This window comes from Caretta caretta, chromosome 2, assembly GCF_965140235.1.
Source record: "Caretta caretta isolate rCarCar2 chromosome 2, rCarCar1.hap1, whole genome shotgun sequence".
Lineage (NCBI taxonomy): Eukaryota > Metazoa > Chordata > Testudines > Cheloniidae > Caretta > Caretta caretta.
Window position 1 is genome coordinate 6,734,374 of NC_134207.1, and position 15,038 is coordinate 6,749,411.

General features: G+C 45.7%; 1 protein-coding gene across 11 annotated transcripts in view; it reads right to left on the reverse strand.

Annotated features, from left to right (window-relative positions):
* The window catches only part of ADGRB1 (adhesion G protein-coupled receptor B1), a 378,079-nt gene that overhangs the window by 66,240 nt on the left and 296,801 nt on the right, over positions 1-15,038 (reverse strand). For 8 of the 11 annotated variants that reach the window (XM_075124906.1, XM_075124905.1, XM_048841796.2 and 5 more), the window contains 3 exons: positions 13,134-13,237; positions 12,061-12,129; positions 5,668-5,770 (listed from right to left, as the gene is read on the reverse strand). In XM_075124906.1, the coding sequence (XP_074981007.1) occupies positions 5,668-5,770; positions 12,061-12,129; positions 13,134-13,237 (276 nt within the window). The remainder of the gene's footprint in view (positions 1-5,667; positions 5,771-12,060; positions 12,130-13,133; positions 13,238-15,038) is intronic. The other 3 variants (XM_048841798.2, XM_048841797.2, XM_048841795.2) reach the window with 1 other exon arrangement.

A 15,038-nucleotide genomic window follows, 5' to 3' on the forward strand; every position in this document is an offset into this window, starting at 1 on the left:
TATCCAAATCAACTGGATTTTTGTCCTTGATTTCAATGGGATCAGGATTAGGATTTATTTTCTAAGTGGCCAGAAATGCTTGGGGTCAGACTTTTAAAGTATTTATGTATCTATCTTCAGGTAGAGGATAGATCTGCTCAGACATTAAAATGGCATGGAAACTTCTCTACCCAAAGAGCCAGACATGCCATATTACTGACATCAAAATCACAGAGGTGAGATCTGCAGAAGGCTATTTAGCCCATGTCCCAGTCAGTCCAAAATTGTTACTTACAGACTGAGCGAATGGATCATGTATAGCTGGGGAGAATGATGACTGTGGAGTGGGATGATAGCTGTCTACAAGGAGGAGAGGAATTGTCCTAAAGGGTATAACTAGGAGTAATGGGATGACATTAAGAAAAGGTAATTTTGGAAGGACTATAGGGAGAAATTTCATAATAGTGAGAGCAGTCTCCCAAGGGACCAGGAAGAAGCTAAAGATAGTTAAAGTTAGACTGGGGAAAATACTAGAAAATGTGGTATAGGAAATAATCCCACAGTGGTAGGGAGATGGACTGGATAACTGAAAAGGCCTTCTCCATCTCTCATTCCTCTGGGCTGGATCTTCAGCTGGTATAAATTGGTGTAGCACCATTAACTTTGACAGAGCTATGCTCACTTTGCACCAGCTGAGAATCTGGCCCTGTCCGCCTGTCCCGCTGCCCATGCCATGCTAGCTGAACTTCTATTTATAGCACGCAAGTGCAATAAAACTAGAGCAGGTAAATCTACCAAAGCTGGAAATTACACTTTCCAGCTCTAGTGCAGACATACCCATTGTTCATCAAGAAGTCTCGAGATAGTAAGAACTTTTTTCCATTGCTACACCATGCTGGGTTCAAACCAGCAGCTTTCACAGGAGAGACTGCTACTCAAGCCAATTTACCAAGCTGTTCTACTAGGGTCCATACAGGGTGCTTACACTTCTCTTTTTGAAGAAAAGATTTTTTTTTTCCTTTGCAGCAGACATATTCATAGACTCTAAGGCCAGAAAGAATCTTTGTGATCATCTAATCTGACCTTATGTGTAACACAGGCCAGAGAACTGCCCCAAAATAATTCCTAGAGCAGATCTTTTAGAAAAACACCTTGTCCTGATTTAAAAATTGTCAGTGATGGAGAATCCACCACCACTCTTGGTACGTTCTTCCAGTGAATAATTATCCTCACTGTTAAAAAATGATGCCTTATTTCCAGTCTGAATTTGTCTCGCTTCAAATTCCAGCCATTGGATCATGTTAGATCTTGCTCTGCTAGATTGAAAAGCCCATTATTAAATATTTGTTCCACATGTAGATACTGATAGACTTGTGATCACAAAAAGAAAAGGAGTACTTGTGGCACCTTAGAGACTAACCAATTTATTTGAGCATGAGCTTTCGTGAGCCACAGCTCACTTCATCAGATGTGTACCGTGGAAACTGCAGCAGACTTTATATACACACAGAGAATATGAAACAATACCTTCTCCCACCCCACTGTCCTGCTGGTAATAGCTTATCTAAAGTGATCAACAGGTGGGCCATTTCCAGCACAAACCCAGGTTTTCTCACCCTCCACCCCCCCACACAAATTCACTCTCCTGCTGGTGCTAGCCCATCCAAAGTGACAACTCTTTACATAATCAAGTCGGGCTATTTCCTGCATAGATCCAGGTTTTCTCACTTCCCCCCCACCCCCATACACACACAAACTCACTCTCCTGCTGGTAATAGCTCATCTAAACTGACCACTCTCCAAGTTTAAATCCAAGTTAAACCAGAATATCTGGGGGGGGGGGGTAGGAAAAAACAAGAGGAAACAGGCTACCTTGCATAATGACTTAGCCACTCCCAGTCTCTATTTAAGCCTAAATTAATAGTATCCAATTTGCAAATGAATTCCAATTCAGCAGTTTCTCGCTGGAGTCTGGATTTGAAGTTTCGCTATCTTAGGTCGCTATCTTAAAACAAAAAAACTTCAAATCCAGACTCCAGCGAGAAACTGCTGAATTGGAATTCATTTGCAAATTGGATACTATTAATTTAGGCTTAAATAGAGACTGGGAGTGGCTAAGTCATTATGCAAGGTAGCCTGTTTCCTCTTGTTTTTTCCTACCCCCCCCCCCAGATATTCTGGTTTAACTTGGATTTAAACTTGGAGAGTGGTCAGTTTAGATGAGCTATTACCAGCAGGAGAGTGAGTTTGTGTGTGTATGGGGGTGGGGGGGAAGTGAGAAAACCTGGATCTATGCAGGAAATAGCCCGACTTGATTATGTAAAGAGTTGTCACTTTGGATGGGCTAGCACCAGCAGGAGAGTGAATTTGTGTGGGGGGGTGGAGGGTGAGAAAACCTGGATTTGTGCTGGAAATGGCCCACCTGTTGATCACTTTAGATAAGCTATTACCAGCAGGACAGTGGGGTGGGAGGAGGTATTGTTTCATATTCTCTGTGTGTATATAAAGTCTGCTGCAGTTTCCACGGTACACATCTGATGAAGTGAGCTGTGGCTCACGAAAGCTCATGCTCAAATAAATTGGTTAGTCTCTAAGGTGCCACAAGTACTCCTTTTCTTTTTGCGAATACAGACTAACACGGCTGTTCCTCTGAAACTTGTGATCACGTCACCCCTTAACCTTCTCTTTGTCAAGCTAGATTGAGCTCTTTGAGTCTGACACTATTTGGCATGTTTCCTACTCCTTTAATCATTCTCGTGGTTCTTCTCTGAATCCTCTCCAATTTACCAACATCCTTCTTGAGCAATGGGCACCAAAGCTGGACACAGGATTCCAGCAGTGGTCACACCAGTGCCAAATATAGATGTAAAATAATCTCTCTACTCTTACAAGAGATTCTCCTGTTTTTCCAACTTAAGATCACATTAGCTCTTTTGGCCACAGCATCACACTGGGAGCTCATGTTCAGCTGCTCCACCATGACCCCAAATCTTTTTTCAGAATCTCTGCTTCCCAGGATAAAGTGCCGCATCCTGTAAGTCTGGCCGACATTCTTTGTTCCCAGATGCATACAGTTACATCTGGCCATATTAAAGTGCATATTTTATGCTTGTGCCCAGCTTACCAAGTGATCTAGATCATTATGAACCAGTGACCTGTCCCCTTCATTATTCACCACTTCCCCAATTTTTGTGTCATCTGCAAACTTTATCAGTGATGATTTGATGTTTTCTTTCAGTGATTTATAAAGATGTTAAATAGCGGAGAGCCAAGAACCAGTGTTTGAGAGACCCCACTGGAAACACACCTGCTCGTTGACAATTCCCTGTTTATAATTACATTCTGGGACCTATCAGACAGTCGGTTTTTAATCCATTTCATGTGTGCCATATTAACTTTGTTTCATTCTAGTTTTTTAATCAAAATATCATGCAGTACCAAGTCAGATGCTTTACAGAAATCTAACTATATTATGTCAATACAATTAAATGTATCTACCAAATTTGTAATCTCGTCAAAAAAAGACATCGAGTTAGTTTGACAGAATTTATTTTCCATAAACCCATGTCAATTTGCATTAATTGCATTACCTTTCTTTCATTCTTTATTAATTGAGTCCTAATTAATGCCACATAATCATGCCTACAATATATTACTCAACTCACAGAAACGAATGTTTGACAGGATAATGCAGGGCTCATTCCTTTTGTATTGCCTTACAATTATTTAGCCCCTATCCAGCACTTTCATCGTTGAAGAGTTTTGCAAATAGAATCAGATTCTGGCGTTTGGAGTGCCACAGGTGGAAATGAAGGACAAATTCACAATACTGAAGCGAATCAATGACAAAGAAACCCTTGGGGGGAAATGGAGCTGCAAACCCTTGCCAAATTTTCAGACGCTCCATCATCAATAATTCAGCTTTTATAAATTTCTAATTTAGACCCCATGGAGCCCAAACCTTTTCTCTGCGTAGTTTCTTTCTCTGTTCCCTCCTGGAGACTGTTTACTAGATGGCTGAGCGGAAATCCAAGAATAACCTTTCTATTTATGGGGTTTCATGCATATTTATGTTCAAAGAACTAATCTGCCTCTTGCAATCACAGTCAGAAGCACTGAATTGCCCACTAAAGGCTCTGATGAGGGACATCCATAAAATGGGGAGCAAAAACACCAAGGACAAACTAGACCATAACTTTGCACCGAAGCGGGACAGAAATAAATAAAGGCACAGGAGCGGCTCCACCAAAATTGTTGACTTTTTTTTTTCCCCAGGATGAAGTTGCTTTTTTAGCGACCAGCGCCAAAGAGGAGTCACAGCCGTGGTCCTCCAGGATTATTAAATGGGAAGGATCTTGGAGAGATGCTGTTCTTCATCGCCCTGGCACACACATCTCTTGGCTTCAGCTGAAGTTCCCAGTGAAAGCCCCTGCAAAGCCATTCTCGCCATCCCTCCCAGCCCACTCTACCACTTAACAGACCATGCACAATGCACAAAGAGGGCAAGCTTATGGCTTTACTTTCGCAGTGCACATCGTACGAGGGACTTGCAGGCCTGGGGATTGAGTCCCTCTGTTTATCCACAGAAAGTATGACCTGAGCAGCAGCAGCAGGGAAATGTCTTCCACACTGGCCCCCAGACATGCCCTGGCACTGAACTGAAAGGCCTTCTCTAGGGACCAAAAGGCTAGTCAGTCTGCTCATTCAGTCCTAGGGCTTCCCTGTAATAAAGCTTCAAGAAGAGACAGCATAGCTAGCACTGATCTTATGAGACCTGGGTTCTAGTCCTGGTTCTGGCACTAGCCCGGTAGGTGACTTTGGAGAAGTCCCTTCCCATTTTTAGGGCCTAGTTTCCTGATCTGTAAAATAGGGATAATACAGCACAGTGGCCTCCTCTGTGAAGTGCCTTCAGAGTGATGGATGATAAGAGTTGGCTGGTATTATAAAAGGTGCCAGTAGGAGAATTCAAATGCTTTGGCTGGCAAACAGAGTCATTATGGTAGCCTGCTTGATAATACAGAGAAGGAGTGTACGTTAGTGGCTACATCAGGGCAACTGGGTATTCCAACTTTGTCACCGACTCACTCTGTGACCTTGGGTAAATCATTTAAGCTCTCAGGCTCATATCTCCAAGGTACTTAGGTGTCTGACTCCCATTGATTTGAAATCTAAATACCGAGGAGGTGCTGGGCCCCCATGCCTTAGCTCTGCAATGTGTACAATGGGTCTCATGACACTTTCCTACGCTAGAGAGGGTGCTGTGAGGCTCTTTTTATTTATGCTTGCAACATACTTTGAGCTCCAAGGACGAAAGCCAGCCAAGAAGGGCAAAGCATTTACAGTGCAGAGTCGCTGGGGTTCCTCCCCCACACCCTGCCCGTCTGTCTTTTTGAGTTTTTGGAAGATAAAATGGCTAAAGTCTTACAAACAACCATGCTCCTTTGCTGTGCCATGTGCCCGCTAACTCTAGGCAGATATTCAAAAATATCATATTGGTTTTTCAGGAAAGCCCTGAGGATGCTCCCAAATCATCAAGGAGCGAGCAAGAAAGAAAATTGAAATCTGCCGTTTAGTGGTGTCTCTGACACATAGCTAATTAACAGAGGGAGGCAAAGAGGGATGAAGGGGAAAGCTGCCTGAACAGATCAGCTCAGTGCTAAATCAGAGAACAAGAAATTTGTATCCTACCTTATTCCGGGTCTGGGTTTGTCCAATCAGAATGAGAGCATTGGAGGAAATGATGGACAGGCAGAAGTTGATGAGAATGACAGAGCGTTCTGAGCGGATGTATCTGCAAAGAGAAAAGAGGGAGGGGACTACTGTATTTTAATTTGTATTACAGTAGCTCCTAAAGGGTGCAACCAGATCAGGGCCCCATTGTGCTAGGCACTGTATAGATACCTAGTAAGAGATAGTCCCTGCCCTAAAGATTTTATAATCTCCACAGACAAAGGAGGGGGGAGGGCAAAGAGGTACTGTGACTTTCCCAAAAGGTCACACAGCAGGTCAGTGGTAGAGCCAGGAACAGACCTCGGGTCTATGCTCTAGCCACTAGACAACGCTATCTTCCTAGATGAGACAGGAATATAAATGTTAGAAGTGGATGCGCTGACAAATCAGTGGCATACTCAGTCTCTGCCAGTGGCAAAAGCTGGATGCTTTAGGGGAAAGCACAGGACTCCGACTGTACAATACTACCCTATATGAGGATGAAGTTTCTTCCAGACCCCAGGGAGTGATCAGCTGGTGCCCTGAAGGACAAAGATTGAAAACCCCTGTAATTTTTATCCTAGCTACTGTCGGTACAGATGCTATTCTTATTCATATAAATGTCTAAACCTTTTCTGAAACTTGCTAAGCACTAAAAGTTCTCTTCAGGTCAAATGATGTGAAAGGGGGCCTTGAAAAGCAGCTTTAAACAACAACGCAGACGTGCTAAGATTTCCAAAAAATCAGTCACAGAGCCACAGGCATGCAGGCTATAAAAGGAGATTACAAATAAATGCATTTTCTCAGCAAACTGCTTGAAAATTAACTTCCCCCCTTTGCTTAACCTGACAAGGCATCCCTGAAACAGAAAATAATCATTGATTGGTTTCTAAAGGTGCTGCTGATATCCTTTCCACAGGAGTTGGGGGGCACAAAGGCCTTCAAAAAACAGGCCAGTCATGTAGGTGTCTAAGTAAGGATTTTGGTGCTGGACTCTGGGAATCCACAGTAGCAGCTTTTGACTTTAGCACCTCCCGGCCTCAAATCATTACTCCTTTCTGATTATCAATGCACAGCACAGCTATGACTTGCTCCTGAATTGCGTGTGTGGAATCTAATTAAACTCGCTCATTAATTTGGGGAGATTTCTCAGTACACTTCTAATTAAAGAAAAGAAAAGAAAAGAAAAGAAAAGAAAAGAAAAGAAAAGAAAAGAAAAGAAAAGAAAAGAAAAGAAAGTGACTGCATTACTCAGCAATTGACTTAGGGCACCGTCCCACGCATGAGTCACTTTACTCATCCAAGTACTCCCACTGACATCGGTGGGCGTTTGCCTGAGTCGAAACAGGACCTTAGGCCCAGGGAAATTAGAGAGTGAGCTCTCCTAGCATCCCCTGGAGGTTACGGCAGGATTTCTCTCTGAAGTGTGTATTCCAGCATGTTGCCTAGTAATTTAATATCAGTGACTAATTTCGGGCAACAGTAAATATGTTGGGCTGTGTACTGAGCTCTGGATTCCTTGCTGGCCCAGCCAAAGCAGCATTCGCTGCTCAGTGCGCCAGGTGCCCGGGCTGTGTTGAGTGGGACCATGTGCTGTTGGTACACGGCCTGCAGCCTTCAACTCCACTTTACTTCCCTTTCCGTTTTGCGTTCAGGCAAATATAAATGCTCAGCACAAATTCCAGCTGTGGCTCTGTGACACTGAGAGTAACTGGGTTTATGCTGAAAGCAGCAATCAGCCCAAACTTCCCTGAGACTCAGGTCTTGAGCTCTCACTGAAACTAGGCTCTCAACCAGTTCTCCCCAAGACTCATCCTCCCCCCCACATCCCCGGAAAGCCTCTCTTGGAAACTCCAGCCTGCAGTTATCTTACTTGGAAAATTCAGCTTCAGTTTCCCTTGAAAACTGAACCCAATCTTTTCCCAATATCCACCTCAAATTCACCTCAGCTCAGTCCCCAGGCTTTCTCTGACTCCCCATTCCAATCTAGGCCCAATGTTCACGCACACTGGTGCTGGGTTCACTGATAGGTGAATCCAGCCTGTGTCTCAATGCAAATATTCTGGAAGTCTCTAGTCAGCAAGCATCCCCTTCTTTCAGAACAGATATGTTCCATGCCGAGAAATCACCACTACAGCTTCCAGCTCTGAACCACCAACCCTCTGCTGCTTGCACACAGGAAGCAGGAGGCAGTACCTTGCCACAGAGGGTGGTGGAACAAGGAGCCTACATGGGTTGGGGTGTGTGTGTGTGTGTGTGGATCCTGGCAAGGGGAGGCAAGAGAGTCTGGCCTGACTTTGCCTAGAGGCTCTAATCTGGTCCCTCCACTTAGCAATCACAGACCCTACCACTCCCAGCACACTGCCCCCTAGGAGCTACCTTTAACCCAGGACACTGGCCAGTCCAGAAGGCATGAGACACCCCAGGGCTTGGCTGGGATCTGCCAGGTTAAACATTGGTTGAACAGTCACAAAACCTTCACAGTTCAGCTTTCAATATTATCTCAGCCCTTGCAAAGGCTAAGAGGGAACCGTATTGCTGGGGGAGACCAGGTCATTTGAATGGCAGTAGGGATATAGGCATGGCAGAAGGAAGGGGAATAGACTGTGGGATAAGAGGGGAGAATTGGGAACCTCTACTCCACCTGGAAACAGTAGACATCAAGGACCACTGAGGACGCTGCCAATTGTCTTGGCTCCGCCATTTCCTACCAGTGTGTGCCAAGCACCAGTCATGGAAGAATGCCCAAGTCTCCCTATGTCTGACATAAATTAGCCATAAGACATAGGGGGTAAACGGGTCAAGCTCTCCACTGGCCATGAGCCCAGTGGAAGCTGCTCGGTGGCAACAGAAACAGATGCTAAGATTAAAAAGGCACATGCAGACGCAATCCAACAATGGTGCAGTGTCAGATTGGGTGATGCAGATGCTGCAGCAGCAAGCCATGTAGTCTGGAAAAGCCTTCCTTTTCCACTTCCCCAAATCCCTGGTGCCCAGCACCCTTTTCCTCTCCTGTCTCCCTGGGACAGGGCGACGTGTTCTCAGAGGGCAATGCGGGAAGTTATGGCCATCTGGTGGGTTATCTCTGAAATTCCCAGGGTGGGGTGAGATAGTCAGCACACAGAGGAAAACTCAGAGCTTTGATTCATGGTAAAGAGCACACAGAGCAAACGTAATGCAAACCATTGAGTGGGGGCAAATACATGCTCTGGATGGGAAGTTATCTGGACATTCACAGCCAAGTGAAAGAGGAACCGGAGTGGGCAGAAGGGGGAACCTCCCTTCTTTCTGTGGCATATGTTTAGGAATAAGCATACTCTCTTCTTGGTTTTCCAGCTTGGTTTTCCAGCTAGCTAGTACAATGATCAGAGCAGGAAGACACATGTCCTGGACTCCATTCCCATTGGTGCGATACTGGGTGAGTCGCTTAATATTGGCAAAGTGCTTTAAATTCCTTGGGTCAAAAATTACATGACTGTAATCTATGTCAACTTTCTTTTTTTCCTTGGGCTCAAGACACAAAATTGTGATCCTGATTCTTGAGTCTCCACAGTCCAGGGCTTTTTGGATTCAGTCTGCTTGAACAGAAATCTTCCATTACCATTATTATCATACTCATAATCATCTTGTCAACTTCATGGCCTGACATAACCCCAGAGAATGGCCCTGATTCCCCAAGGCCCTGCAATACCTGCAATCATCTACACCAATGCAAATTGTAAATGCTCCTGTAAATGCTCCTGTTCCCAGTACACCTATTCTGCACCAATTGTAAGTGACGGCACAAGGTACAGGGCAATGGACAATGAGGCCCAGTTGCCTATGGTCAATGCAGATTTGTCCTGCATTCCCCAAGGCAGTCAACCTTAGTCAAGTCTTGGCTGACGGTTTGTCATGGAATGAGCAGCTCGTTTATAATGAAGTACTGGCCATTGAGGTCTGCTCTAGCTGTGACCATCTCTATCTCACTCCAGTATCCAGATTACCACAGCTTCATCCTTACGGAAACAAAGCCCCCGTGCCTTCATCATTGCCCTCATCCTAGAATAACCCGTAAGGCAGCAGTCGTCCCTTCTGGCCCGCACTCCACTTGAGTCTCTGTGCACTCTGAAAATACTGAGATGAGGGGACATTCGGGGCCTGCCCTCTTCCACCTACGCTACATACACACCACATCCCAAAGGTGCCACGGCACAGCACACTCACCACTGCATGAGAGCCACTGCACATTCCTCTCCTTGAAGTTAAACGCGACTGCATTCACCCACTAAAGCACAGGAGATCACACCTCCTGATACGCCAGGGTGCTTCCGATGGGACAAACCCCGCCAAAATTGAGGCAGTTCGGAACCATAGCTCCAGCTTCTCCAAGCTGCAGGGAGAGCCACACAACTATGCTTCTTTCGTTCTTTCTTCGTAACCACACTTTCAATCTGGCTATCTTCTCCTATGACCCCCCACCGCAGTATCTGAGCACCGCTAGGGAAGGGAAGACAACTGGATTTAAAGCAGGGCCAGCATGAAACAGGAGGCAGAAGCACCTTGGCAGTTCATGGACAGCCACAAAAATTACACTCAGCTGTGAGGAGGTGAGGCTCACTCATGCTGATATCCTGCAGAAAGACATGGACGTAGCTTTCACACAGCCATCAGTGGCAAACCAGAGGCCTGGGCTTTTCTGCTTGTTGACTGGCTGATGAGAGAAGCAGTGGGAGAGCTAATCAATACAGAGCATTGATCATGGTGGTATGGAAAGGTCACTGCAGCTCAGTGGGTTGCTGCACAACATTGAGATCAGGGATGGAAAATATACGAGAACATTCATGAATGCTCCTGGGTGTCAAGAAGCAGAGGAAAAGAAGACACAACAATCAGAGCTTTGCAAGAGGATCAGATGACCTGGCCCATCCCCAGCCAGGGAGGAATGTTCCCTACAATCTATCCCCCTTGGCTTTGCCCATTTGTGGGGCATTTTTTGAGAGAATTCTGCACTCATATAACGCTCAGGATGGATTGTTCTGGGCAGAGAAGTCCTCTCTTTACCCACAGAACATGTAGAGCACACGGATCACAAGCAGGCTGCATCTCCAAGCCTGACCAGGAGCAACCACTGCTGGGGATGGGGAGGTAGTTCAGTTTTCATGGCCCATTATGTCACTGGCTGCTCTGTCAAGGCTGCAAACAAAGCGAGTGATGTACCCTTAGTGGAGGGGGTGAGTGAGGGTTGCCACCATCTGTCCACCAGGAACTGGACTGAGTCCACCAAGAGATCACTAAACAGCCCATCAGACAGTAACAATGTTCAGTTTGGAACCACATTCTGCCAGTTTGACTGTATCTGAACTGGTCACTCGAGCCAAAAAGCTCCAACCCACTCTCACTGATAGCCTGGCATGTATCAGTATGGGGAAACAGCTTCTGAGGATTTGACTGAGAACCCGAGGATTCTTTCATGTTCTCTCGGGTATCTTGCCCATTCTCCAAAATTCCTGAACTCCCCCTTCCCTCTTGCTCTCATTCCCATTCCCTCTCTCTGCCTTCTCATACAGAAGCAAACTCTAGTTGGGCACAACTCTGGGAATGTTTCCAAATTATCAGCCTCAGTGAATCTATTCATGAGAACAGGTTGGTTTTCAAGCTGAGCCTACACACACACATGCTCCAGCTGCCTTTGTCCAAAAGTCTGCATGGGAAATTCTCAGCTAAATCTCCACAAAGCAGCTGAATTCCAGTAAGTGCTCTCCACAGAACACCATGTGGGTAGAACGTTGTTGTAACAAGAAGCTACTTTCCCACGCATTGGCAAAAGGCCAGGTTTGCGGAGTTCCTGGACTCGGATGGTAATGACTTAGGAATAATACAGCTGGACCCACTTCTGAGAACTCCCCATTGTCTGTAGGAGATAACATGGCTAAAAGGGCTGACTTGATCCTGGGATGTGTAATACACAGAGGAATGTTGAGCAGGAGATATTACCTCTGCATACAACACAGGGGAGATTGCTACTGCAAGTGTGTCCAGTTCTGGTGTCCGCACTTTAAAAAGGATGTTGAAACAATGAGGAGGGTTCAGAGGTGAGACACGAAAATGATTTGACACCTGGAAACCTGCCTTACAGTGAGAGATTAAAGAACCTCACAATTAATTTAGCTTATCAAAGAGACTTTAAGAGGCGATCTGATCGCAGGCTGTAAGTATAGGGAGAAAAATTCTGATCATAGAGAGCTTCTTAACCTAGACAAACTTGAGTCGCAGGCTCACTTGGAAACTCCTGCCTGTAGTTGGCTTGCTTGGAAATTCAGCCTCAGGTTAAATATAAAACTGAGGCCCAATCTTGCTACAAACTAGCCCCAACATTCACCTCAAACTCACCTCGACTCACTCCCCAGGCATAGGCAAACCAAGACCCAGCGGGTGGAATCGGAAGCTAAAAAATTCAGGCTGGAAATAAGGTGTACATTATTAACAGTGAGAGTAGCTGACAATTGGGACAGTTTACCAAGCAATGTGGCACATTCTCTGTAATGTGGAGTCTTTATAGCAAGGTTGGACTTTCTAAAATATACACTCTAGCTCAAGCACAAGTTGTTGGGCTCAATGCAGGAATCCCTGGGTGAGGTTCAATGGCCTGTGCTATGCAGGAGGTCAGACTAAGCCCCTTCTGGCCTTATAAACTACAGAGTTACATGTACCTGGGCTTTGAGTGGGGTCTTTCCTCTGGAGACTCTATGCCAGTGCAGGCCTTGGATGCATCAAACTTTGTATGTTAAGGAGTCAAAGCCACCACAAAAATGCAGCTACTTCTGGGGTGATACACAGCAGCTGTTTAATAGTGAACAGTAACCCTATTCAACAGGAAGTGAAGAAGAATCCCATATTTGAAACTGCAGGGGGAATTTAGGCAGACAGAATGTAGCTATCTAAATTGGGATTAGGCCAGGATGCTTGGTTTTAATACACTTAAGTTTATGAAAATTGCTGTGGGATCATTCGGACCTACATTTTCAAAAGTGAATAGTGATTTTGGGTGCTTCGGTTTTGCCCATCTCCAACTTGAGACACCTTAAAGGGTTCTGATTTTCAGAAAGTGCTGAGCAACCACCCTCTGAAAATCAGGCCTCTTAAAGTGTCCCAACGTGGACACCCAGGAACCGAGGTACCCCAAACAGCAAGTCATTTTTGAAAATGTTAACGCCTGTGACTCAAGTGTTCAGAGAACTAGCTCCATTGCCTCTCCAGCCAGCACCATACTGGGTTATGTGCCAGAGAAGAGAATGCCATCTACTGAGCCACCAACACCACGTCGTTCAGCACCTGCTCGTCAGAAAATGGCTCTACCTCGGATACCCAAACATCCACAACAGGAGGGCAGAACCTCCAGAATCCACCCAGCCCAGGTGACAGCTGCTGTGCCCAGTGAGAAAAGTGGAGAAAGAAATCTGTACCTCCAGACAGAGACGTAAATGATAATCAAGAGCAAAAGCGTCAGCGAAGATACTCCACAGCCTACGATTAACGTGACAGAAGGGACCAGCACCTTTTCCATGTTCTGAAAGAGAGAAAACAAGAGACAAAAAGAATGCTCAGCAAACGCTACCAGCTCGGTTTCATAACAAGATCTTTCCCCCACAATTGCCTGAGCACGTGTCAATTGACCTGGCGACCACATCAAACTGAAACAAACAAATAGGATGTGAGAAACAGACACATTTTTGGTTGACTCAGCCTCTCATCAGGCCTGATTCTATTCTCACATAGACTGGTGTAAACCAGGAGGGATTCCAGTGAAGTTAATGGAGACGAACAGTGTGAAAGTGCTGCCTGAGAAAGGAGAACTGGGCCCTTCATCTTTAACACGAGGCTCCCGAGAGGGTTAATGAGGCAATGGCAGCAGGCGGTCCGCATGCTCGCATGTTTACAAATCAGCTCTTCTGGGAGCTGCTATCATTGCAGCTCGGAGGATGAGAAGAGGGTGAAAATCTTCCACCAATTAGAAAGCACCATCTGGCAGGCAAGGAGACAAAACAAGCGAAGAGGAAAATAAATAAATAAACTCGGTGATAACATCCAGCTGGAATGGCCATTGTTTCACCATGCTTCCTCGACTGCACCCGGCGTCTCTTCCTATGCACAGCAAGCCGGTACACTTGGAGGGAATTCACCCAAATTACAGGATCCCACCTGCCCCTACTCCCTCACCTCTGTCCTGTCCCCTCTCCTGGGAAAAGAAAGGAGTTAACTAGCTACCCATTCACAGCCAACACACAAATCCTCAAATGACATCTGAGACCACGGCAGGAGAAGATGATCATATTATGGTGACTCCCTCCTCCTGAGTTCCTCCGTTTGCCCCAAACTTTCTTTCACGCTTATGCTTTGAATCCCGTATTGTTTTGATTCCTGGATGTTCAGCCTGGGGGGGTCCCATGGTCTCATTCTTGAAGTAAAGAATTTGCACTTCTAATTTTTCAGCTCAGCTATAACTCTTCTGCCATGCAGTGGGTGGCGGGTGGGGGAAGGAAGGAAGGGGGACAAAATTAGTTTCACTCATGGAAAGAAAGGGGGGAGTCTAGTAATTCATACAGGACAGGGATAAGAATGGTATGGACTGATCTCCCGTGTGGCCAAGTCCGTTTGGTGGACCCACCACTTGACTGGTCAAAACTGGGCTGTGGCATTGAAGGATTGTCTTAAACTCTGTGAGGCCAAACTCATTGCAGGTGTAATGGCACTGAATGCAATGGAGGTAGACCAGGGATGAATTTGGCTTGTTATTCATGCAGAAGGAAATGTGGGGGTCTATTAAACATTAAGGGTGTCCAAGTTTTTGCTTGAGACCTTTATTGGGTCAAATAGCAAGTGGTCTCACTGGTTCCCAGACACTGCCCATGAGTGGAGACTTTGGGGGTAAACACATGGCAAGGCAGCTTTTAAAAGGTTTGGTGGTGGAGGGTGTGGGAGGGAGAACCTGTACAGGTAGTTCATCCTATGCATTAGACCTGACCAGCCTTTAGCATAGCTGGAGAAGTCATGACTGGGGATGGGAGAGAGGAATATCTCTCTCTTGATGCGTGAACCCACAGCTCCTGTCAGCCATGTGCTCTTGAAGTGTCAAGTGCTCCATAGTGGCTCCTCCTAATCTGGTTCTCCAGATCATGGATGGCAAAATTTCCCCTTCTCCAGACTACACTGTGTATTTCTCTGTTGCATGTTTCTTATCCACCATGCTCCATGCTATCCATGTCAATGCTCCCGGCTTGGAATGAATACAGAACAGCTAGCAGAAATCCACAATGCTGATGACAGAGGAGAATGATCCCTTGTGATTGAACTGATTGAGGCAGCTTGTG